This window comes from Petromyzon marinus, chromosome 1, assembly GCF_048934315.1.
Source record: "Petromyzon marinus isolate PM22_M1 ecotype Great Lakes invasive population chromosome 1, UKy_Petmar_22M1.pri1.0, whole genome shotgun sequence".
Taxonomy (NCBI): Eukaryota; Metazoa; Chordata; class Hyperoartia; order Petromyzontiformes; family Petromyzontidae; genus Petromyzon; species Petromyzon marinus.
In genome coordinates this window covers 36,475,408-36,502,317 of record NC_133667.1, presented here as the reverse complement: position 1 = coordinate 36,502,317, position 26,910 = coordinate 36,475,408, and the positions used below count along the sequence as shown (strand labels likewise).

At 53.7% G+C, this 26,910-nt stretch overlaps 1 protein-coding gene across 1 annotated transcript in view; it reads right to left on the bottom strand.

The window, feature by feature from the left end:
* Positions 1–11,395: 11,395 nt before the first annotated feature.
* Positions 11,396–26,910, bottom strand: part of LOC116941922 (SH2 domain-containing adapter protein D-like) — an 87,202-nt gene continuing 71,687 nt past the window's right edge. Inside the window, exon 6 of the mRNA XM_076067717.1 lies at positions 11,396–20,359. Coding sequence (XP_075923832.1) covers positions 20,173–20,359 — 187 coding nt within the window. The 3' untranslated portion in view covers positions 11,396–20,172. The remainder of the gene's footprint in view (positions 20,360–26,910) is intronic.

Below are 26,910 nucleotides of genomic sequence, written 5' to 3'. Positions count from 1 at the left end.
GGATTATAAGACGCACTCCCCACTCACCACCGCCACCACCTGTTATTTTGTAATAATACGGTAGTTGTGCACCGTGCGATTGTGGCCAGATTTGTGCGGCTTCATTGACGGTGGGTGCGAGTTCTGGGTGCGTCTTTTCATTCCGGGGCATCTCAAAAACCTGGTGGGTGCGAGTTCTGGGTGCGTCTTTTCATTCCGGGGCATCTCAAAAACCTGGAGAAGATGGACACTGTATCGATAATGTCCTCGGTCGATGAAGGGAGTCTCTAGGATACTTTTCGAGGGCATCCCAGCTTGGGGTGTTTGGCCAATTCCCCATCAATGAGTTTCGTATTTTGTTCAAGCTGCCCGGAGACATCCCACGGATACGAGGAGACACAATGAATACATCCGCTCATGCGGATAGAGAAGCGTCCTACTTGCTGTCCTGTGTGGGCGAGAAACTCTCAACCTGCAGAACCACGCGGTGACGAGTAAATGTCAGCGTTGCACGCACAGTAGGTTGACGAACCCACGTGTGCGAAACGTATTGTAGCATGTGGGCATCTCGTTGTATGGAGGCGTGGGGTTCTATCCGTGGCTCCTTGCTGTTTTTTTCATGGATTTTCTGTTTGCAAAGTCACATAGTCACTTTAAGATGTTTTTCTTGTTCGTGTTTTTGTTTTGTTGTGGTTGCACCCGATTCAAGAGCCGAATGGCTCACAGGGCTATACCAAAATAAATAAACTGAAACACCCAATCAGGGCGCCGGACGAATATCCCGAAGCAGCAGGTCCAGGTCCATCTGGAAGCGCGGCCTCAAGACCTTGAGGCTTTCTGGCATTTCACCGAAAAATATTTCAAATATTTGCAAAATAATTATTTTGAAATGCACCCGTTGTGTAAACAAGGCATTTTTAAGCTGCGAACGGGTAATTAATATTCCCGTAATTAACAGGATGGATCAACAACATTTCAGTCAACACGCAACCTGATGCACTGTTACACATTCATAATAAAATAATAAAATAACGGTAAGCTACAGCACACTTTTGAAACCACTACTGTATGAAGGGCTCTCCGAGCCGTGTCGGTCATGAGCGTCGCTTGATATGAACGCTCACGAATTACCTGCGAGCATCTTCGTAGAGGACCGCAGAGCTTGGGGAGTGGGGGGAGGATTTGGCGCTCTATTCTCGCTCTTTTTTGGTTCCTTTAGGCTCTTCCGAGTCGTGCTCTCTCGTTCTCTCCGAGTGTGATCGAATAATGTGCGGCGGCACCGCGCTACAAATTGAAAATACTGTTATAGATTATACTTCACCACGCTAGTCAGCGCGGATTAGTGCAGTCGGGGTGGGGGGGGGGTGATACCTTCAGATATCAATCGCTACTGATTGTCTAGCCGCAGGCGGGAGTCGAAATAGGTCACGGCTCTCACAGCGCATTACGCCAACCACTGCCCCACCGCTCCCAGCACACATTTGTGCAAACAAAAAACATCTCCCTATAAAGATTTTCATTCGAGTCAAATATCGCTGACGTATCGGTGTGAAACTTTCACGGAGTAAGGAAGAACTCCGGCAAACACTGGCGGGCGGTGTTGGCCGAGGTGCTTTGGAAGAGGCGCGAGAGTTTGGTGCCAAGAGACAGCGCTGGGCAGCAGCAGCAGCTACTCGCTTGTCGCTCCCCGACTGCAGAGATGCGTTACGACCCACCACTCAGACACCAAGAGCCGACTCCAGGAGATTCCTCATCTCTCTCTCTCTGTCTCCCCCAGCCGACATCATCTCGCGACCTCTCGCGTGACTCAATAAAGGCGAGCACGTGTGTGTGTGTGTGGGGCGGGGTGGTTGTGTGCTCGTGTGTGTGTGTGAGCGGTTGGTATGTATGGCTATGTCTGTACAGGCGTGGTGCTGGCCACCCAATCACTCGTGTACCGTGCCGGCCTTCATTAGGTACTCGCTAACAGCACTTGCCCCAAGTCTGTTAGGGCTATGTAGGGGATCTTTGTATTTGTCTGTGTGTATGTCAGCCATCGCATATCCAATCAGCTTCTGTTTGGTCGGATAGAGGGGGCTAAACGGGCGCGGCACGGACTAGAGAAGAGATTGACTGATGCGGTACAGGAGGACGTCGAACCGAGTTGACTTGCCGATGACTGGTACCAGCGGTGTCAAAATCGGCCTATCTGGAGGAGGTCGGTGAAGAACGCTACTGGGCAGTTGGAGGGAGTCGCCCTAAACCCGGTTGACCAACCCTGGACCAACGCCGACCAGAACCTCGGCTCCATTCCAAGTCCCAGCTTTGAGTCTAATAACGAGAAAATCTTACCCTTGACCCTAACCGTGATCCCAAAACGTACCCAAACCCCTGACGTTAAGTCCTACATTTTGACCTCAGCTTTAAAGCCATTCCTATTTCACTGTGGGTGTAGCTCCAAGCCTGATCCTAACCCCACTTCACTCCGACCGTCAATCCCGATCCTAACGCGCCCTCCCGTGCCCTAATCCCGGCTCTAACCCAGACCCCGAACTTCCCGTGCCGCGTGCGGCGTCGCTGTCACCGTGCGCAATGGGAAGGGAACGCGAAGGGATCTCGAAGGGAACGCGAAGGGAACGCGAAGGGATCGCGGCGGCGCTGGGGACATCGCGCGCGCGGCGTGCCCAGGGACCACAAGCGGCTTGCACGCCATCACTTCTCATCAGAGCCGAGAGCCCCCGGTGGAGGCCACGTGTCCTCTCCCCGACAACCCGTGGCCCCACACGCGCGCTGACTCTTCTCTCTCAATCATGGGACCCGGCGTCGGCCGATCAGTTTCTAGGACAGTGCATATACTATCAGAGCATGTTTGTTTTCATGTTCACCACAAGTGCGTGTGGTTAATGCAGACTTTATTTGGTGTCTGAACATCTTAACACATCCTGATTTATTGCTATAAAGGGGCAACACCTGTTCTTATTTTGCAAATACTTTTCTCCGTTTACCACTCCCGTTTTAAATACGAGGAGGATGCTGCTGCTGCCGCCGTGGTGTTCTGGCCAGCACACTGGACTCGCAATGCAGAGGTTGTCGATTCCATCTCCCGCCGCAGCAGTTGAGACAATGGTGGGGAAAGTTTATCTAATCCCCCCGCCCCATCGTCTCTGTACACCCAACAAATATTGAGTGCTGTGCACCACAATTAGCCGGTCGGCAGATAGCATGCGGTGGGGTAAAGTGTGGGTACGCCTAACTCGCCCAAGACTTCTTGCCAGCGCACAAAAAGAGCAGGCCGCCAACATATCCTTGAGCCGAGGCCCTTCCGCCATCAGTGGCGTGAGCGATCAATTGCAGGGCTGCGCCTTCACCATTAGGACGAGACTCCAACCAAAACAACAGCAGCTCGTCTCTAACATACACCTGCCCTCTACGGGTAGAAGAACCAATGTACATGAATAACGTGACATTATTAGAGAGCTTAATATAAAGCAGGGTGTAAAGTTGGGCCAAAGATAACATATCAGCTACGTTCTCTACAAGAACGGTGATATTTGTTGGAGGGATATAACTCGAAAAACCTTCAGAGTATGGATAAGGAGGGCAAATATTTAGGGCGGACCTGGTTCACACATAGTTCATAGTTCCATTTATTTGGTATAGCCCTGTGAGCCATTCGGCTCTTGAATCGGGTGCAACCGCAACAAACAAAAAAACATGAACAAGAAAACATCTTAAAGTGATTATGTGACTGTGCAAACAGAAAATCCAGGAAAAAAAACATCAAAATATTCCTGAAATAGTACCATACACCAACGCTGTGTGCAAAAATCCCAGTGGGATGCAAGTCAAACAACAACAACAACAACCACAAGACAACTAAGATTAAGGCCATCAGTCTAACTCTGTACTACAATAAACAAAAACATGGCCAAACCAAAAAAGTTTTCGAAATCACCAAAATGAAGCCATAAATGCAATGTAACAGTGATCATAGGGACTGTGACCGATTTTTTTTACAATAAACTACATAAATAACATGTAACACCAAACCCTAGAGCCACAGCTGGCTGCATGAGTCACTCCACAACAATAGGAGCATCAGTCGGAGTATTACATTTTTCAATGCACCTTTAAGATCAGCACACTAAATCAAAATACAGTTAATACTTTGCAGCGGTCATCCGGAGCGAAACATTTTATTTCATTTTAGGCCACTGAATAGCAGTGGCAGCTAGGGGTATACAACTCCTCTAGAGCAGTAGAGGAGCAGAGAGAGGAGAACAAGACCGGCTTGGAAGAGGGATATTTGTCTCCGTGTTCCCCGAGACAACTCACATCGCAGGGACCAGCTTCTGTCTCAGTGGTTCACACCGTTCACACGTGTCGCGCGGATACCGCGCTGCGAGGTCTCACTGATCACATCCGCGAATTACGACAAAAATCCATCATCATGTCGGACATGTAGTGCGGCCCGGAAAATCCAAAAGTGCGAAAGGGCACGCAAAAACAGACGTGTACAAAAGTCACTCGGCCTTTGCGCCATTGGCGAAAGAAAAAAACCCATCAACATCTCTTGAAGTCGGCTGCATTGCACAAGACGATGACAATGCAGTTCTTCAATGACCGCTGATGAGTTTGTGTACGCGCCTTTATTTGTTGTCTGAAACGTGAGGTCACAGACCACTCGTGCGGCCACAGACTCTCGGGCAAGGGCGTTCTCTTTATTATCGAGCACCCATTAAGGCTGCCACGACCGCCTTTGTCTCCCCATGGGCTGGAATTTTTTGTTTGTTTGGCGGAACACCGCACAAGGTAGAAATGTCAGCCCGAGTCGATCTAGGGGAAACCCGGGACAGGCTCGGACAAAGTTTAACACGCGCAGACACTCTGACAAAGTGCACGCGCAATCGGTCACCAAAGTTAAACAAAGAGCCGTAAATCCCAAAGGGGGCCTTCTTTCAACCGTGGCCCAACGCAATAACCACGCGAGATTTAGCGCAGCGACGACAGTGCAGGCAGGTGAGGCTGCTTTATGGCGCCTTCGAGATGGATCAATTAGGGGTCATTAAGAGTCGAGCCACGGTCCGAGAGAGAGAGAGAGGGGGAAGATCGGTGGCGGGACGAGGAGACGGCAGGGGTTCTGGATGCCGGCTGGGGCGTTCGTGAACAAAATTAGATTTATCTTCTTATTGGCACACGGAGAGACAAAATTTAGGAGTTGTACACGAGATGACAGAGGGAGGGACAGCCAGAATATAGGTATTTTTATTTAACCAGACGAGAGCCCATTGAGAGTCACGGTCTCGTTGTAAGGAGGGACACCTGGAACCGGTTGTATGAGACGCCCCAATCGGAGATTTCCTTTAGCAATTCATGACCTCTTATCTGTTGTTCCGAACCCATCGCGGGCCCGTGGATTGTGAAATTAGGGGGCCCCACGTGGGGGCCCCACGTGGCATTCCATCCCGGGCCTCCAGGCGACCTGCCCCCCCACAACCGCTCCTCCATGGTGATTGCCAAATAAAGTTGTGGGGTCTCACCAGTACGTAACTGTGTACTGCTGTACTCTTTGGTTCTATTCGGTAAGGTCACGTAAAAGTATCAAACAACAACAAAAAATAAAAATTAAAAATTCACGACGTTCCGGCCACAATACAAGTGGCCTTCATCAGGTGAAAGGGACCAGACTGTCTCGAGGACAGCGCTGGAGTGAACACAGCCAAGCTCAGACCGCGACCTTTAAGCTTGTGTGAGAGGAATTAAGGTGCCTTGACAAAGGAATTAGCATAAAAAATTTTCATTTAATTGGCGGACTTAGCATGATGAAAGCTTAAAGGTCGCGGTCTGAGCTTGGCTGTGTTCACTCCAGCGCTATCCTCGAGACAGTCTGGTCCCTTTCACCTGATGAAGGCCACTTGTGTTGTGGCCGAAACGTCGTGAATTTTTTATTTTTATTTTTTGTTGTTTTATACTTTTACGTGACTTTACCGAATAGAACCAAAGAGTATGGATCCTTGCAGTCACGAAAGCTTCAAATCTAGAATTGTGTACTGCTGCTGCTACTGCACGATTGTGTGCTGCAGATGGTGCCAGAGCGTATGTGTGTCCCTGCTGTCACTTGTGATGTGTGTGTGTGCCGCTGTGTGGTTTCTAGTGTATGTGTGTGTGAGACGCAGCATCGCAGTCACTCAACCCATAACACCTGAGTCTGTCCCGTGACCTCCTTGCCAGAAGCGAGCCTTCGACACTTCACGAGATGGCCTCAACGTGCACCTAGCCTGGCAGCGCCGTGGTGATGCCACCACCACCTCGTGGCGAATGGCGGCTATGATGTAGCACGTGTGTTTGTGTCACCGTGTGTGTGTGAGATGCAGCGCGTGTCGGTGTGTCAATGGCGAAGTATGAACGACAATGTAGGTTTAGATGGGCCCGTGTCGCCTCCTCGTGGAGACTTTAAACATCGTGAACATCGCGTGCAATCCACTTCCAATAGAACACGCGCGGGTGGAAGTCAGTCACCACCACATTCCTCTGGCACTTTTCGCCAATTCCCCTTTCCAATTCCAAGTGTGTACGGATACATTTCCCGTATGTCTATGCATGTGCATGGCTGTATATATACTGATGTATGTATCCGTGCTGGCTTTGCACGGAAGAATAATCTCCATCGCACGCGTGGCACAGGTGCGCAGTGGAAAAAGCGAGATCCTCGCATCCGCACTGGTGTTCGGAAGCATTGCTACCAATCCACTGCAGCGACGTGTTAGAAAGTACGGGGGCGACACCGCAGTGACGTCACTGGAGCGCACCTGCTCCAAGTCCTCCCGCTGTGCGAGATCCGAAGCTGGTTTAAATTCCATCCGTGTGGCTGCCCCTTGATCTCTGCAAAAACGTAGCGAAATTGTTTGCGATCAAAACGCGTACCATCCTTCACAGCACTTGGGAATCTCAGATTATCGTTCACGTCTGCGTGAAATCGATCGCTCCGCTTTGCAGACCAAGTTACGTCCGTCTGTTTTGGTATGCGATGCGTTCTACGAGTAGCCCTGTAAGTTTTGTGCTGGTGAGTCCATGACGTTGCTACACGACCTCGCCATTGGGAACGTGACCGTGTTTGTTGGTGCTGCTGTAACCAGGTCGCCATCGAAAATGAGATTGGAATGCTTCAGGTTTTACCTGCGCCACAACAAAACTTTACCCCAGCCTAGCTCCATGGGGGGGGGGGGGCAAAGCCCCGCCCAAACTGGACACCTTTATTAAGTTATTTCCAGCCGTTAACAATTTCGATACAAAAAAAAGTTATTATATGCGCCCGCGATTCCTAAAGTGAGGGACAGAACGACCCCCCCTCCCCCCCCTCAACTTGGAAGTCAAACTCCGCCTGTGCCTCGCGAGGTCGCCTTTCTCACCATCGAAGGTTCGCGTGGGACAGCTCTGGGGGAGGGGGGGGGGGCAGTCTGGGCGGGTCGCTACAAGTCGAGAGAGCTGCGGACGCGTGCCTCTGCTTTGACGGCTGTTTAATTCCTCCAAGACGCCAACAAGCCGCTGTTGTGTGTGCAACCGTCACGCCGCGTCTCCCATCAGAATCAGAAAGGGTTTATTCGCCATGTAAGTTCACACCGACACGGAATTTACTTTGGCAGGATGGTGCATACATTCAACATATAGGAATCTAAAATCTTAAATAAGTTTTAAACAAGTCTTACTATAATAAGGGTTAAAAGTCTAACACCAAGGGGCTGAAGTATATAAAATTGAATAAATATCGAATATAAAATAGCTTTAAGATATAATTAAAAAAAAATACAAATAGGTTAACATAGTTAATATCGGCAAGGTGTCATTATGTAGATAAAATGTTAAAAACAGTGTAAGCCCTTGGCCTTGTTTAACAGGCCAGCAGCAGATGGGAAGAAACTGTTTTTATGGCGCGAGGTTTTGGTCCTGATGGACCGAAGCCTTCTGCCGGAGGGGAGTAGCTGAAACAGAGAGTGTCCAGGGTGGGAGAAATCGGCCATAATCTTCCTCGCTCGCCATCGTGACGAGTGTGTTCGGACCTCATACAGGGTGGTCGTGGTCAGTGCCGGTTTCAGCTCGTGCGGGGCCTGTGGCATGATGATATAAAGTAGCCCTACATTTTGCAAAAAAACATGAATATTAAAACACAAATGTTTAACTTTGGACAGTAAAGTAATTGTATTTTTTCATTCGCTATACAACCTTAAACACCCAGTCGTTTATGAAAGTTGAAGGCTGTATAGTACTATAGTAATAGAGCAAGTGCAGAATCACTGAACCGGAATTTATAGCTTGAAATTATTTAGCGCGGGGCCCGTAGCTACAACACGTGTAGTAGCTACTAGTAGCTACTACACGTGTAGTAGTAGCTACTACACGTGTAGCAGTAGTAGCTACTACACGTGTATTAGCTAGGACACGTGTAGTAGCTACTACATGTGTCGCGACTCTTGCTACTGGGATAATCCGCCACTGGTCGTGGTGGTGGTCGACAGAGTCTCTCTGCTCGAGAGGCGAAGGCGGCGATGGCTCCGTAGCTTCGTCAGTGCCGGGAGGGCGTTGCGGAGGGACAGGGGGGCGAGACGCGTTGACGTTTTGTGACTTCGTCGAGATTATTTTCTCCCCCCTCTCTCGTCGTAGCGACTTGTAAGCGTGTCATTCTTTTTGAGAGAGCCGTGCATCACACAAATAAATACAGGACGTCGTTCGACGAGGGGAGGACAAATCTAAGAACAATCATGAGAGAGCGAGTTCTGTTGAGGAGCATTCCTCACACAGACTGCGCGATCCGCGAGACGGGGCAAGGGACGCTCCTCTGCCCCCTTGGGGTGAGCGCAGCGCCACTCGCACCGCGGGGTCTGGACGCCTCCTCGTCTCGTCCACGTCGTCTCATCTCGCCTCCTCGTCTCGTCCACGTCGTCTCATCACGCCCACGTCGTCTCGCCCACGTCGTCTCGTCTCGTCGGGACCAGCGCAAGGGGTTGGCGGGAGGGGGGGGGCCTGCATCACCAAATGTCGCTTTGACCCCCTACCCGAGTTCACGCTCCGATGCGGTGCGTATCACTGTTTAGTCCATCCCGAAGACAAAGACCGTGTAGCCTGAACAGACTGTAGGGGCAAGTGCTCCAAGCGAGCACCTATGAAGGCCGGAACGGTACACGAGGGGTTGGGTGGCCAGCACCACGCTCGACCGTCTTTGTCTCCCCAGTGGCGATGTTTACACACCGCACCAGGTACTCATTTGAGGCTGAGTCGACCTAGGGCCCAGGACCGGTTCAGATAATCGTCACTGGGTGTTGGCCGTGAGCGGGAATCGAACTCGGGACGCCTGGTTCGTAGCGCAGCGTGCTAACAACTACACTACCGCTCCCCCACCCCACGTAACAAACATCTGTACTGCCATCCCCTACCACCCTGCCCCCCAATGGCGCTAGAGGCGTGCCTGCGGTTCATGTTGGGGTTCGCCACCTCGACGTCTCGCGGCACCGCCTGGTGTTCGTTTGCTTGAAAGCGCAGCCACACGCAGGATGCATCCTGAGCCACGTGGGTGCGGAGTGCGTGCGGGTCACGTCTCATTACCTCGCCACACTGAGCGCACCTGCGTCATCAATTACTGGCATCTTCCAGCTCACGCCTTCCTCATTGATGGAGGCTTCGTTAATAGGGACGTGGAGACAAATCGAAAACACAAACGCCTTCCCAATTCATACTTAATTAACCACGAAATTGTGCTGACGTAATTATAGCGGAACGAGGACTTAAATTGTCCAATTGCACAATTGTCGGTATTGTTTCCATGCTAATGAGAGTATAATTTACCAGACGCTCACGCGCACGATGATTCGTGTTTCGAGCCACTGGCTCATGCCCAACCCGTGACGTACTCTCGAGGTAATCACCAAACCCCGGCTTTCCTGTCAACTCACCATCGCCCGGTTTCATTCTATGAATGTTGTAATTGGTAAAATTAATCTATTGATTTTTCTAAAGTAAATTTATACGTGTAAAAAAAATAACCCGTGTTAATTCGTTTACTTTGGTTTGAATGCTTTGCTCTTCAAACGTCGCTCTCACATTTCTCCCGTGTCAAGTCTTGGACCACCCCATCCCCCCGGGTCCCCTTTGCAACGGAGAGTTTTAATCTGAGCGAGTTCTCGCTTGACTGAACAATAAAGGGTCCCGACTGAGCGACACGACTCAATTAAATTAAGGAAATGGCTCACGGGATGAACCCTTGCAGCAGAATTCACCTTCGACGAACCGCCCCGTACCGCAACGTGCGAGAGCATTGCCGATTTCGGGAGGTATCGAATGCTGTTGAAGTGTAGCCAAGGCCAGTCGTGGCCAGGAGGGACGACTGCCGATGGACGAGGCTGGTGACCGGATGGCAGCTGAACCGAGAGAACGCGCCCGACAGGACGACGGAGACATGAGGTCATAGCCCAAGTGCAGGAGTGAGATGGACTGTGGCATTGCAGGACGATGTTGTGGGGAGGCTTTCATCCGGCGGCGGACGGATAACGCTACGCACGCGGTCCCATGTTCAAATAGGCATCGGAGATGAGGTGCAGCGCTTGTGAATGTGTGGAGCGAGCGTGGCTGTGGATTCGTGAAATGTCCACCCGGCGGCGCTGCAGGCACACGGCAGTGGCTGTCATTCTGTGTCACGCATCCAGCAGGACACGTGACACACAGACACACAGACACAAAGATCCCCCGTATAGCCTCAACAGACTGTTGGGGCAAGTGCTGTTAGCGAGCACCTACGAAGACCGGCGGGGTACACGAGGGAGCGGGTGGTCAGCACCACGCTCGGCCGCATCAGACACACGTCCAGCCATTCGTCACTAAGCGGTGGTGGCGTCACCACAGTGCTTGTGCCAGGATAGGTGCCTTTTGAGGCCACGTGAAATTGTGGAAGGATCGCTGGCAGGAGGTCACGAGACAGACCCAGGTGCTATGGGTTGATTAACCGAGATGACTGGCAGATGCACCACCTGTGTTCCCTACTGTGCCACATCGCTGCGTTTTAGCCGTCCGGCGCTCCGCTAGTTGTTGTGAGCGTAGATTCCTCCACCCGCCGTTGTTGCTGGAGGGTGACTGCCTCCAACTGCCCAGTAGCGTTCTTTACGAACCTTATTCTCTACAGAGGCCGATCTTGACACCGCTAGTACCGGTCATCGGCACGTCCGCTCAGCTCCACATCCTCCCGTACCGCATCAGCTCCATCTCTTCCCCAGTCCGTGCCGCGCCCGTGTAGCCCCCTCTATCCGCCCAAACGGCAACTGCTTAGACATGCGGTGGCCGGGAATGCGGGCTCCATGACCCAGCCAAAACAGCCAACAGTTAACACGGCCATACACTCGCGCACACACTCACTCTGCATGTCGCAACGTAACCAGGCCGTGACCCGCAGAACATCAATGTATAATATTTAATCGGTTACTGCTCTGTACGCAATTCATCATTCAATTACATCGTGTAACGATTGCAAAGCAACAAATATGACATAATGCTTTTTGTTATTTTATATTATTATTTGATATCACAATGTTGTGTCGTTATTCAAGCAGAGTTCAGTGCCACGCGACGGAACCCGCACACTTCACATCACCCACAAGGGGGTCGTCTCACGTGTCTCAGTACCACCCACCCACCTGTGGCCGATAAAGCTTCGTAGTACCCAGTCTCTTTACACCGCCAATAAACGTGAATTATGCGTTAAACCTTTGCAAAGTGGGTTATTTCACTGCTGGCCGAAGGCGTCCACTAACCATGTGGTACGGAGGTCGTTTGACCATACTTCACCATGCTGGTCAGTGTGGGTTGGTGAAGGGGGACAAGGGGACGGCACAGAACTGGTTCAAATATCTCTCGTCACCGATATTACTGCGATCAGCCGTGGCCGCGTGTGGAGCTCAGAAAACCCGGTTCATTACGCAGTCAGCAAACCACCGCGCCACCACTACATCCACATTTCACCTGTATTGGCAATTTAAAGAAACCGGCGTCACGAACATCGGCGACACGAAGTTAAACTTTAGGTGGCACCGGTTTAAGTGCTGGCTCGTGAAGGCACACGGCCATGGTAGTAGCGCTCTCGACAGCGACGTGAGCGTGAGACGTGAGCTCGGCACAGAGCTCTTGTAGCTACACATCGCGCCTGCGTGTCCCTGGGTGTCCCATACGAGGTTGGAAAAAAAAACCACGGGCACACACTGGGAGGTCACGGTCAAGCAACGCAACGCTGCAGCGCTCCAGTGACATCACTCGTGTGCTATGACGAAGGGCCATTGCCCGAAACGTCGCCGATTTCATAATTTTCCTTTGAAGGCCGCAGTGTCATTCACGAATTTGTTAAGTTTTGTTTTACATCACCGCATTGGAGCGACTGTCCATCACCATGCGTGGCAGTGACGTGTCGGTGACGTTATCAACAATGGCGAGTCTAACCCCAGGTTGTGTTGAACTTTACATCACTCAGCGCGGACCCAGACGCGTGCGGTACAGCCCGGGACACACAAGAGCGCGTCTGCGTGGCTCCAAGACAAGAGCCGCCTTGTTCTCTCAAACTTCGCGTCCCCTTTGATGTTGTGACGCAAACAGCTCTCAGGGGTGCGCGCGCGAGGAGCTGCGCGTGACGGAGTCTTCACTGATGACTCGGAGCGCAGTGTCCATGAGCAGCGCCGAGTGATCTTGATCCGACGCTTTGGAGGCAGGGGGGTTGGTGGGTTACCCAGAGATTTGTGAAAACTTCCCACACAGCCGCTGGGCCGCGAGGTGGTGGTCAGGAGATGTCAGCGGTGCAGCCAGTGGGTGTGTGCATCCCTTCTGGGCGAACCGCGTGTTTTTAATATTCGTACGACTCGTGGAGTCTCTCCAGCTTCTGCGGTCTCCTCCCACAACGAAGCGATTATCTCCTTGGAGAGGAAATTGGCCATTCAGCCCATTGCAGGACTCTCCTGTAAGCGTCTCGAGACTCACAATGTACACGTGCAGCCCTTTTTGTCAATCCACTGCTGGATGAGGACCTCTCCACGACATACTACACAGCAATCGATGTTGCTCCACTGCCAGTTGCAGCTCATCACATCATTCCTGCAGCCGATAACAACCAGTTATGTGCGGTGAACATCCACCCAAGCACTATCCATGATGTGTGCCCATCGACAAACAAATGGTAATTCTTCCATGTTACATGAAACGTTATGTGTGGAGTCGCCCGCCTCGCTTTGCCGGCTGCAGGGGGCGCTTTAGTCGCAGGGATCACGAGGCAAGGAGAGCGCACCCCAAGCGGCTAGCCAAGTCGCTGTGCACGCGCCCGCACATTTAATTAACGACACCATTAGGGTTATAGCGCCGGTCGTCACCGGCGAGCCGCAGACGCCGGACTGATTCAGAGCCCTGCAACCCCATCATGCCGTGGGATTCGTGTCGATTGGGAATCCTCGGCGGGTGGTGGGTGGGCAATTCCACATTCCCGCGACGGGTCCCAGACGTCGTTATAGTTCACGTGAGCGGGCGGCCGTGGGGGGCGGGCAGACTAAAATAAAACGAGTGAGTCATGTTCTCTTTGGCACGTCAACGAATGCTGCCAAACATCTCAGCCCACTCGCCCCACTCACCCAACACAGCCGCCGCCTCAACACCACCCCATTGTTGGCTCCGATGGACATCTCCCCCGCACCCGAGTGGGGGAGTGCCGGGAGGCTTTTGTTCAACGGTGGAGATAATCACGGTGGAGATAGAACACGGTGGAGATAGATCACGGTGGAGATAGAACACGGTGGAGATGCAGCACGGTGGAGATAGAGCACGGTGGAGATGGAGCAAGGGTGGAGATAGATCACGGTGGAGATAGATCACGGTGGAGATAGAACACGGTGGAGATAGATCACGGTGGAGATAGAACACGGTGGAGAAAGATCACGGTGGAGATAGAACACGGTGGAGATAGAACACGGTGGAGATAGATCACGGTGGAGATAGAACACGGTGGAGATGCAGCACGGTGGAGATAGAACACGGTGGAGATAGAACACGGTGGAGATAGAACACGGTGGAGATAGAACACGGTGGAGATAGATCACGGTGGAGATAGAACACGGTGGAGATAGAACACGGTGGAGATAGATCACGGTGGAGATAGATCACGGTGGAGATAGAACACGGTGGAGAAAGATCACGGTGGAGATAGAACACGGTGGAGATGCAGCACGGTGGAGATAGATCACGGTGGAGATAGAACACGGTGGAGATGCAGCACGGTGGAGATAGAGCACGGTGGAGATGGAGCAAGGGTGGAGATAGATCACGGTGGAGATAGAACACGGTGGAGATAGAGCACGGTGGAGATAGAACACGGTGGAGATGCAGCACGGTGGAGATAGAACACGGTGGAGATAGAACACGGTGGAGATAGATCACGGTGGAGATAGAACACGGTGGAGATAGATCACGGTGGAGATAGAACACGGTGGAGATGCAGCACGGTGGAGATAGAACACGGTGGAGATAGAACACGGTGGAGATAGAACACGGTGGAGATAGAACACGGTGGAGATAGATCACGGTGGAGATAGATCACGGTGGAGATAGAACACGGTGGAGATAGAACACGGTGGAGATAGAACACGGTGGAGATAGAACACGGTGGAGAAAGATCACGGTGGAGATAGAACACGGTGGAGATAGAACACGGTGGAGATAGATCACGGTGGAGATAGAGCACGGTGGAGATAGAACACGGTGGAGATGTAGCATAGAGATAGAACACGGTGGAGATAGAACACGGTGGAGATAGAGCACGGTGGAGATGCAGCACGGTGGAGATAGATCACGGTGGAGATAGATCACGGTGGAGATAGAACACGGTGGAGAAAGATCACGGTGGAGATAGAACACGGTGGAGATAGAACACGGTGGAGATAGAACACGGTGGAGATAGATCACGGTGGAGATAGAACACGGTGGAGATAGAGCACGGTGGAGATAGAACACGGTGGAGATGCAGCACGGTGGAGATAGAACACGGTGGAGATAGAACACGGTGGAGATAGAACACGGTGGAGATGCAGCACGGTGGAGATAGAACACGGTGGAGATAGAACACGGTGGAGATAGATCACGGTGGAGATAGAACACGGTGGAGATAGAACACGGTGGAGATAGATCACGGTGGAGATAGATCACGGTGGAGATAGAACACAGTGGAGATAGAACACGGTGGAGATAGAGCACGGTGGAGATAGAACACGGTGGAGATAGAACACGGTGGAGATAGAACACGGTGGAGATAGATCACGGTGGAGATAGAACACGGTGGAGATAGAGCACGGTGGAGATAGAACACGGTGGAGATAGAACACGGTGGAGATGCAGCATAGAGATAGAACACGGTGGAGATAGAGCACGGTGGAGATAGAACACGGTGGAGATAGAACACGGTGGAGATAGAGCACGGTGGAGATAGAACACGGTGGAGATAGAGCACGGTGGAGATAGAACACGGTGGAGATGCAGCACGGTGGAGATAGAACACGGTGGAGATAGAACACGGTGGAGATAGAACACGGTGGAGATAGAGCACGGTGGAGATAGAACACGGTGGAGATAGAACACGGTGGAGATGCAGCATAGAGATAGAACACGGTGGAGATAGATCACGGTGGAGATAGAACACGGTGGAGATAGAACACGGTGGAGATAGAACACGGTGGAGATGCAGCATAGAGATAGAACACGGTGGAGATAGAACACGGTGGAGATAGAACACGGTGGAGATAGAACACGGTGGAGATAGAACACGGTGGAGACGCAGCATAGAGATAGATCACGGTGGAGATAGATCACGGTGGAGATAGAACACGGTGGAGATAGAACACGGTGGAGATAGAACACGGTGGAGATGCAGCATAGAGATAGAACACGGTGGAGATAGAACACGGTGGAGATAGAACACGGTGGAGATAGATCACGGTGGAGATAGAACACGGTGGAGATAGAACACGGTGGAGATAGAACACGGTGGAGATAGAACACGGTGGAGATAGAACACGGTGGAGAGAGAACACATCCTGCCCCTGGCCAGACGGACCGGCCTGCCGCTCGGCATGGCCACTCCATTGTCCCACTGCGAGGCAGGAAGAGCCTTGGGAACGCGACCCGACCCAACGCTTTTTTTTGTTTTTGTTTTAACCGAACGGAGGCGCGGACCCTGGCACAAGCAGGAAGGGTGGAACCCCTGGCGCGCACCACGTGGGTCTCAGCACGTCCAACGCGTCTCCCCACTCGCCTCCACGCTCGCAGGGTCACCTTTCGAAACAATCAAAGGCGGTTCGCTCTCCGGCGCGTTGGCGGGATGCACCGCGCGCTATCCGGCGCGAGGTCCGACGTTTCGCTCCACGGAAGTAGCTCCTGGCGCAAGCGGCGAAATGCCGGACATCAGGAACTGAAGCTCCCAACACGTGGAGCGAAACGTCGGACGTCGTGCCAAACAACACCGCGCGATGACCCGCACACGCCTCGGAGAGCCACACAGCACAAACCGCAAGAACAGTGGTGATAGAACACGTTACAATCTTCCTCGTTAATATAACATTAAATTGCGTTATTTCCTTAAAACAACTATTACATAATTGGTTGTTTCAGTTACTTTTTTTTTGTCCAGCAAAAGTAGCTAGCGACATCGATGCGGGCCTCCGAACGAGAGCCAGCGGGAGTGGGCGAGGTCAGGGACAGGACGTCGATGCGGGCAGTGGCAGCCCCTGCCTCCAGGTCGAGGAGAAAAAGCTCCAGGCTCAGCTCATTCGTGCATTTGGACGAGCTGACAAACTGTAACTTGAAGATAGCGCCGTGAGATGATGACGATGATCGCAATGATAATCAATGGACCAGTGCTGGGCTCTCAGTAGCTGCATGGGCTGTGTGCATCCATTTGGTGGAGGAAGCATTGGCGGTGAAGCCACTGCCAGCGCATTCCAGATCTATGGGTCTCCGCGTGAGTCTATGGGTATCTAGCACTGTCAGTACATTGCAATGACTCAACTAATCCAGCAGAACGCGTTATCAGCCGAGACTGGAAAACCCGGGGCAGAGTTGGTGGCCTGCCCAACCTGGGAGCCACGAGTCAATACTGAATTATTTAACATTCCATTTTATTTCACATCTCACAGCGGCACTGCACGCTCAAAAGGTCAACACATTACCCTCTCCGCCGGGGCTGGCTCTGAACTGCAAATACGATGGAGCGAGAATCTAGCAGATGCCAACACAGGTCTGTTACCCCCCCCCCCCCGAAATTTATTTATTTATTTCTGAGAGACGGCATTTGTCTCTGCTGCACTGATGCCACGTGTTGATGGAGAGGACCCCCTGTGGAGCCGAGGGCTCTCTGGGTGGCTGCATAAAACACTTTAAGTGGATTCCACTTTAGTTTGTCATTTAAAGTGGCACAGGAAGAAGAAAATTAAATAAAAGCGTCACTTAAGGGCCTGGGTTTAGATGTTGACAAACGAAAGTGGCATCACCTTGGCGATTTGCTGCATTGTCGGCGATGCAGCTGTTGCCGAGTACTCGCCAATTTAAAATCTGGTGAAGAAAAAGGTGAACGTTCGCCAAGATGATAACGTGTGGCCCAACGTATTTATACAACCAGGCAGAGGGCCCAGCTGTTCACTGCCACCACACACGACGGACAAGTAGGGCGCAGCAAAATAACAAGAAACACTTAGCATCGTCAACGTTACCATCATGGATATATTGATCCTTATTTTGTTAATGGTGTCTGACGATGATGATGATGATGCCGAATTATTTTTCGTCTCTAAATGCATCGGTGGCGCCGACTATGTCCCTCGAGTTGCATTAAAATTGGCTTTCCAGTAACGTGGGAGTTTCGAGCAACGCGGCCGGGAGAGATGATGCCTCCCTCGACCCGACCCCTCCAACCGCCCCTCGCGTTCCGTATAAATAAAGCAACCTCCTGCCGCGACACGAGGTGCTGCGTATGAATGACCAGCATACACGATTGGCACAGCCCAATAAAGCAACAACAACAACAAAAATCAAAGACAATTATTAAAAAAAACACAAGCTGGCAAGCCAGTCCAATTAGGGAGCCTCTATTCCCTTAGGCGAGAACGCGTTCTAACGCCCGCGGCCTTGTATCGTAACGCCCACGTACTCGCACTCCAGCACGTGCACACGTCGCAGCGGTACGCGGCACACCGCTGCGTTCTAATATATATGTGTGAAGGCTAATTGAAAGTATTCTGTTGCCAGTCTCGACCAGAACCTATAAGGATGCCGGTCACTGGTGTGGGCCTGGGTGAGCTGGGACGCAGAGCCACAGGGGCTCGGATCTGTTTGGCGAGTGCGGCTCTTTATGCGAAGGCGCGACTCCAGAGAGGTGCTCGCGGCGAGCGCGGCGTGCGTGGGAGAGGCGAAGTGATCGCTTAAAGGCAACGTGGAAGCGCTCCGTCATCGCCGGGGGAGGAGGGGGGCCGGTGGGGGGGGGGTTGCGGCTAGCGAGCCCGGTCGATGGCCTGGCAGGTCACTTCCACTCCCCCCCCCCCACGCCACCCCACGGCGGCAACGAGCTCGTCACCACATCTGGTAACAGTTTGGCAATACATGTCGGCGTGAACGCGCACCGCGGCGTCGTCGTTTTTTCTTTCGCGGAGTAGCGAACGAAAGCGACGCGCTGTCAAAACGCCGCGGTCCGGTCGGGGTTAAGGCTACAGCCACTCAGCGGATCGCTCAGGCCCATCCTTGACACGGCTCGGGGTCTCCCCCGACCGGACCGCGTCACTCAAAATCTTCAGCGCGCACGAGGGAAACGACCCCCAGCACCCCCGCGCGGGCCGCCCCCCGCAGGCGGCCGCGTTCGTTCCACTCCTTGTGCCGCGTCACGGATGAAGAAGCACGGACCTTCCCTTCTCCCCGACACGTTCAAGTGGAGGCGCCCGCTCGACTGAACGTGCTGGCCGTTACGCAGAGACGCGCGGCGAACGTCTCAAAAACGACCGCACTTTTCTTGTGTGTTCACGAGTTTACAAAAATATCGAACTGTCGTTAATCTCGGGAGAGCTTTGAAAATGAACAAAAAAACAGTCGAGTCGGGTTTCGCTAACGCCGCGCGCACCGACACACGGCCCTGCGCTGTCCTGGGAAAGCCTGCGAGTCTTCACCGACGTGAACAGTCCCGGCTGGTGTGACAGTTGTGTAACAATAACACGAATACGCCACTCACTCAACACACAACGCGCGTGGTGCTCAACCCTCCTCCGGCGGTGCGAGATATTCTTCTTCCCGTGATATGTCGCCGCTTTTTCTTTTGAACCCCCACAGAGGCGGCAACCCGAGCCTCGGCGTGAGGCGCCGCGCTCGTAGCGCCTCCTGCGCCGTCACGGGGAGACGCCGGAGCGCTCCTCGTCACCGGCGAAGGCCGCCGGGTTCGGCCGACGAGAGCGCGACAAAGACTCCAAGTTGTGCCGGCTAGCGACGACGGCACCGCGACGTCGAGTCTGGGATTGACGCCGCGCTCCCGGCCGTGTGCTCACTGGCGTGTTGATGTTTCTTTTCGTTAGTTTCCCCGCACCCCCTCCCCTCCCCCCCCCCAGTTTAATTCCCAGTACATTATTGGCACGGTGCAATGAGACGAAGAATCCATTTGGAAATCTCACGTGTCGCAGGACAGCTGTTGACCCTTAGATAACAGGCGGTGGACATTCCAGACATGCTGTGAGATCGGCGTTCAGTCGCAAGGCATTTGAACACCCTCTGCTGGAATATGACCTAATGAAGTGAAACACCAAACCCCATGTTATTATTTTGTGTTGTGTGTGGAGTCAACGGTAAGTGGGGCCAGGGCCCCCGTGGTTCGCTCATTCCACCAGGAAGTGACTTCACGGGAAGTGACATTGGGAAGTTCGGCCACATGGCTCCGTAATCGAGCGACGACGAGAGGGGAATTCTCTGGTCGGAAGGAGCGACCTTGCGAGGGCATCGCCCCGTATAAACATCTTTGTGAGTGCACCGGGCTCTAGACCACCACTCGCTCGCTCGCTCTCCACTGGTCCCAAAACCCAGCCCCTGGGTTGTTCGTCTCTCGCTCGCTCCGCTGACCCTCCGCTGGGTGGGTGGTGGAGGTCCCCGTGCGCCGTGATAGTCGATGTGGAGCGGCCCCGCCGGGGCTCAGAGCGTGCGCACGGCGACCGGGTAGAGCAGGGATAGGTGCTCAGCACCCTTGATGGGCAGCTTGCGGTTCGTGTAGTAGTGGATGACCTCTGGCACGGTTTCAAAGGGCAGGCTGTTCTGGCCCAGGATGTACTTGCTCTCTTTGGTTCGCGACAGCTTCATGTGCATGAACCCCTTGCTGCTCCTGTGTGCGCACACACACACACACGCACGCACGCGCACACACGCACAGCCGCACATTCAACGCCGTGAGCATTAACGCGGCGATGCAGCAGCAGACAGCAGACAGCAGCAGCAGACAGCAGCCACTACCCGAAACGCCTCCAACGTTCACGCACCCGGTGGAAGTTGCCCATTTGAACTTTGTCACAAATTGTTAAATGCCGTCCGTATGTACTCTATGAATCAACAGGGGAAATGCCACATTCGCACAGCACAAACCGGTCTCTTACTTGGACAACCAATGCCACGCACATAAAATAACGCGTTTTTTCACACGAGGCGCATGACCGCATGTCCCATGACTCCGCGCAAGAGCGGGAAGCGACTCCCCCCCCCGTCCCCGCTACCCAACCGTTGCCAAGTCACCCCGACGGGATTAAAGATTCAGCGAGAATCTCCCGGGACGCCTGATCGTTGCGGCGCGAGGATGATTGCTTTCTCTTCACGGCGCTCGGGACGACGATGACTTCATCTCGCGCTCGGCGTAAGCACACAAAACCACGGCGGTGGCCGCTTCAGAAATCTCTCGCTCCCTCTCTCGCTCGCGAGCTCCCTGACGACTTTAGCACACATCCTGTGAATTGTACGGACGAGCTCCCCCCCCCGCCCCCCCCCCCGCGTGCCGGAAAAAAAAACCGAGGGCTCGCTCAGCGCAACCACAAAAAGAATGAGACAATTTCCTGCGCCGTTTGGCGGCGACTTGAAGACGCAAACAAAGAGGTGGAGGGGCGGCGGAAAGCACAAAAGTGAAACGCGAACACAAAAAGTGAATAATCCGGCTGGGTAGAGAACCAAAGTGGAGTTAGGGTTAGCGATGGGCTAGTGCCACCCATCTGGTTGGCTCGTTTGGAAAGGGTGAGGAGTGGAGCTTGGGTCTGCTTGCCTACTTTGGTTGCTCGGGGTAGGACTCATGGTGGCCGATTTAGGTTACGCATATATGTCGAACTTCTTTCCCACCGTACGTTGCCGACCGGGCTAGTCCAGAGGTGCTACACGGATCACATAGCCACAGAGCCGTGAAACCGATGGCGCTTGCAAGGCGGCCAACAGACGGGAGTACAGCAAGTGGGCTTGCGGACCGGCGCGGGTGATTGAGTGTTATCCCCTGGCATGCGTGCTGTGTTTTTCCATCTGGCTGCTCTGGCGTGCCGCCCATGCGAAGATAATGACAGGTCCCTCGAAAAAGAGTCGGCCAAACATCCCAACGAAGCGGCCTTGGCGAAGCCATCGCACAAAGCCAGCCACCGCATTGCGCGGCGTTCAGATGCGTTTCTGTGGCCGTCTGGAACGCTCTTACTTCCGATATTAGGAAGGCACAGGAGCGATGCACATTAAAATCATCTCGATTGAAAACTAATTTCTTTAGAACTGATTTTTGTGTTTAGTTTGTTGTCCTTTCCCCGCACCTCCGATTAGCACGGTTGGCCACATACGGTGCGAAAGAAGTGGAACATACACACATACATACATACGAAAAAGGGCCCTCCTGCAAACAAAAAAATATCTTACGACTCGGTGAGGCTTTCCTAGATAAATAAATAACAATTTTAAAGTTTATTGGTAAGATATACCTTGGAGTGAGTGGTTCTTTGGCAAAAATCTGCAGTGTACATGTGACGTGACTAAGTGGTTCTTTGGAAATAAAACTGCAGTGTACATGTCACATGATGACAATTGACTAAGCGCAACGTTTACAAAAAATCCTGCACACGTCCTTGTCCGAGAGGGCTGTGAGACACCACACGCCGTCTTGTTGAACACAAACTCGTCTGAGTTGTTGCGTTTTACATTCAGCGAGGCCCCATACACTGGTTTGTACGGAGTGCTCTTGCTAATAACATCTGGTAATGCAGCAGCATTTTTGTTTAACAAGCCTGACTCTGCTGATGAGACCCGGAAGGCCCAAACTGGTCCAGACGTTTTCCTGCCTCAACAAAAGATGCTGAATAATATTGCTCTGCACAGCCAATGGCCACGATGGACCGAACAATACGTGTGCGTTAAATGTTGAGACACGGGACGGAGTTCCGCTCGCGTCCGTTTTGTCGAGGGGAGAGCCGCTGAGGTTTTGCACGACGAGGAATTCTGAAAAACAAAACGGCGCCAGTAGCGCGGCCTCGCAGTCAGCGCCTGGCCTCCATCGCAGATTCAGACGCACCACACCACGAGGCCCCAGTGAGACCCTCGAACCACACCACGGGGCTCCAGTAAGACCATCGCACCACACCACGGGGCTCCAGTGAGACGCTCGCACCACACCACGGGGCCCCAGTGAGACGCTCGCACCACACCACGGGGCCCCAGTGAGACGCACCACACCACGAGGCCCCAGTGAGACCCTCGCACCACACCACGGGGCCCCAGTGAGACCCTCGCACCACACCACGGGGCCCCAGTGAGACCATCGCACCACACCACGGGGCCCCAGTGAGACCCTCACACCACGGGGCCCCAGTGAGACCATCGCACCACACCACGAGGCCCCAGTGAGACCATCGCACCACACCACGAGGCCCCAGCGAGACCATCGCACCACACCACGGGGCCCCAGTGAGACCATCGCGCCACACCACGGAGCTCGTCAGCACCCGGCAGGTTGATCACGGGGCGACGCGTCGTGGGCCGAATTTAGCCGAGAATGATGTCCGCTTTGACTCTTCATCATTATCATCATCAGCAGCAGCAGATATATAATCTTCATCGTCGTCAACATGAGCAGCAGCCGCTTTACAATATTATCATTGGCCATGGTCTATGCACAGCTGGAAGAAGGCCTTCCCACGTCGTCACCACAGCACCCGGTCTCGTGAAACCACGATCCATCTCGCTCCAGCGCATGCGCCGATCTCGCGGCTCCATCTCCGTCGGTGGTCGCCCTCGCCCACCAGCGCGTTTCACTTCGCACAGAAAAGTGAAACGCGCGTGTCAAAGAAACAAAACAATAAACCAAATCACCGTCAACCCCCACCAGACCGTCGTCACCTGCCCACCCCTCCATGCGCCCACTCTGGACGCGTGACGGTGCCGCGGTCGCCCTCCCGCCGAGATGCCGCGGGGGGCGGTGGGGGGGGCGATGGGGGAGGTGGCGCTGCCACGGGGCCGCGACTCTGCTCCCCTCTCCTCCGTCGCTCTCGCACCGATCAATTTCGCGCGCTGGTGCACTCCCTCGGCTGCGGCGCCCGTGCCAGCCGCGCCGATTACCCTCTCTGCCCCAGAGGTGAATATAATCACACCGTGAGTGATATCATGAGGGGGGGGGGGGGGGGTGTGGTGGGGAGGCGGCAGTGGTGGTGGATCAGAGCAATCGTGGTGTTGGTAGTGAAGATGGTGGTAGGAGTGGTGATGGTAGCCAGTCATCTCAGTCAGTCAACCCACAACACCTGGGTCTGCCCCGTGACCTCTCATCAGCGAGCCTTTGGCACTTCATGTATCATCAGGTTGCATCTTAGTGGCAATGGGCAGTTGTTGTTGTTGGTGGTGGTGGTTGCGGTGGTGAGAGGCGGAGAGTGAAGATGACCATGGCGGCCTCTGCGGAGGCCGTGAAGCCGCAGACGACAACGAGGCCGGCGGCGCGCGGTTGGGGCGGCGTGAGCGGCGTGGCCACCTTACGAGACGCAACTGCTGCCGGCGTGTGGCTCACTGCTCACGGACACCGGCCGCGGACCGAGTCGCCAACGTTTACCAAAACAAACGCCTGGGCGCAGTGGTGATGGCGGCAGTGCTGAGAAACGGCGGCACCGCGTGGTCACCCCCCGGCCCAACTCTTCCCCGACGGGCCGCACCACGTGGTCGCTCGGCCCCTCGCACGTCGCTCGGTCAAACGATTCGCGATTGCGGTCGCTAAACGTAGCCTCACGTGCAATGGATATCGTGCTACGTGAAGTTGAGCGTGCTGTCCCCGTGTCAGATTTCATTTTTGTTGGATAATTTTTGCATTCGCCGCTCGTTAAAAGGATTTATTCCTGTTAAGGGCAATGAGCTGTGATGAATCTGATTAGCGGGGTCATCCCGTGCGCTTGAGCGTCCCGCAGACCGTCGCGATGATTCACGTAGACGCAAGCGATGGTGGGGAGTGAGGGGGGGGGGCAAGGGGGCTGTCACGTCGAGGGCGAGGGGCCCAGCGGCCTTCGGTGCCCAGCGAGAAGCCAGAACATCTGAGGATACAAACTACGCTACGCTTGGCTTCGCTTCTGCTTCATCTGCACGACCACAGAGACAGACGCTCATATCCACGGTGAAAGATGTGATCCAATGGTGTGTGATTGATGCTGCTGCTGATGGTGATGATGATTGTGACAATGATGATGAGCAGAGGGGAGAGAGGAGTGGGCCTTAGGAGGAGGAAGTGGAAATCATTTGATCAGGTGTGAGTAACAGATGCATCGGTGGGAAGTGAGGGATGAGATGCGAGTTAGGGATGGGAGCTCGACCAAGTGGAATTCTCCCGTGCTGCCCTCCCAACCTGGGCACGCGCGCGTCTCACTGCGCGCACGCATCCGCCGTGGCGCGTCACTGTGCCCCCGTGTTCCCGCGCCGTCACGGCGGCATGGCGCAGGAGGCCGTGTCCGCTCGACGAGGCGGAACGGCCGAGAGGTTTTGACGAAGACGCGGGAAGATCCGCGATAGCGGCGCGCCCACCCAGCCGAGCCGTCCGTCTCGGCGACGAGTTGACACGCGCGGTTGCCCCCCTGTCCGATTGGACGGGCGCGTGGACAAGCGATACCACGTGGGTCCCTCGCTACTGCGTGTGCAGTCGGCAGAACACAAGACCCCCCCCCCCCATGCCCCCTCCGTGCCACCCCCCAGCCCACATCGTGGAAAAGAGGGGGAAGATATCTGGAACACATCCGGCAAGCCAGTCTCCGCTGATGAGACTCACATGGTCAAAACCGGTTCAGAGTTTCCTTGCTCAAACGCGGTCTGGAGAGCCAACAGGCCGATGGATGAAATATTTAGAGGCCTTGTTTATTATATTACAAACAAGAACTCCGCAGTTGAACACGTTAGCTTGAATAAAATAAAATATCATGCATACGGTGCATCGCGCATCGATCTGGGCGCGGAGGAATCGATGATTTTCCATTCAACCGAGTTCACGTCTTTTCTTTACCACTGCAGATCCTTTCGATTGACAAACACTGCGAGCCCTACCCTCTCACGCCAGCGTAGGATCTGCTTGCATTGCAATGTCAAATAGGAGAAAGTCAAATAACGCGATAACGCGCATCATCGGTTAATCTGCCACCGGCCGCTGTGGCGTAGACAGCGGAGTGGGGTGCAGGGGGCGTTCAATTTCCCCGTAAGCGGTGGCCGTGTCACTCAATCCCGTGGCGCGATTAGTGAAGCATTAACGAGCGACGGCCGCTGATGACACAGTGAGGGGGGGGGGGATTTACCGGGGAGGGGGGGGACCCCACATGCATTGACGCTCGTGATCAGGGGCGAGGAACCTACGGCCAGTGGGCCAGATTATCAGGAAGCTACTGGGGCTGTGCGATTTTTACATAATTTTTTTCGAACTGCTTTTTGTGTTTAGTTTGTTGTCCTTACCCCCACACCTCCGACTAGCACGGTTGGCTACGTGCAGTGCTGTGGAATTTCAATGCACACACACACACAGACACGCGCGCCGGTGGATGACTCCGAATGCCACCGACTCCCGCCATGCCGAGCTGCGAGGTGGCCCGTGGATGGCCGCACAGCAAGAGGGCTGTGCGGCCAATCTGTGCGGCCAATCTGTGCGGATTATTATTTGTGCGTCGTCTCGACGGGCCTGTGTGAGTCTTTGCTCCGGGCACCGGCAGTTTCCTCCCACGTGCAAAAAAAAACAATCTCAGGCAGGGATTGGTTCACAGATGCCAAGACGAGACCCTCGTCCCACCCGCTTCACGAACGCCAACCGAGCATCAAACCACAGCAGCGGCGTTGCGTCACCCCTGGCGGTAGTGGCGAGGGTTTTACCACTCAGGTGTTCCTCCTCCTCATGCTTCTGAGCCGTGATCTCTCTCTCTCCGAGAGAGAGCGAGCGAGAAAAAGCTACTCTTTGTTTTTTTTGGTAAAGTCACGTAGGCAAAAATATAAAAGAAAATTTTTATTTTTTACCTACTACGTGACTTTACCGAAAAAAAACAAAGAGTATGAATCCTTGCAGTCACGAAAACTTCAAACCTGTGCGCTGGTGACACGGCGTTACAAGATGAACCTAAAAAAAACATTTGCACAGTGATCTGCATGCACACTTGATGATCCAGAATTAACTGAGCGCCACATGCGCGCGCGTGTCTTCCGGAATAAATGCATTTGAAATAAATGTATTCAGGACGAAGGGCGCTGGAGAGAGAGCGAGAGAAGAGAAAGCCACGAGCCGTACACTGAGAATCCCGTGCGGCCCCGCACGCGGCTCTGATCGCGACGCCTGCATCACGCGATGCAATAACGCACGTGGCTGCAACGGGGGAAATAAAGATCCAGCTTTGCGTCGCGATACGCGAAGTTACTCCGCACACGCCAAAT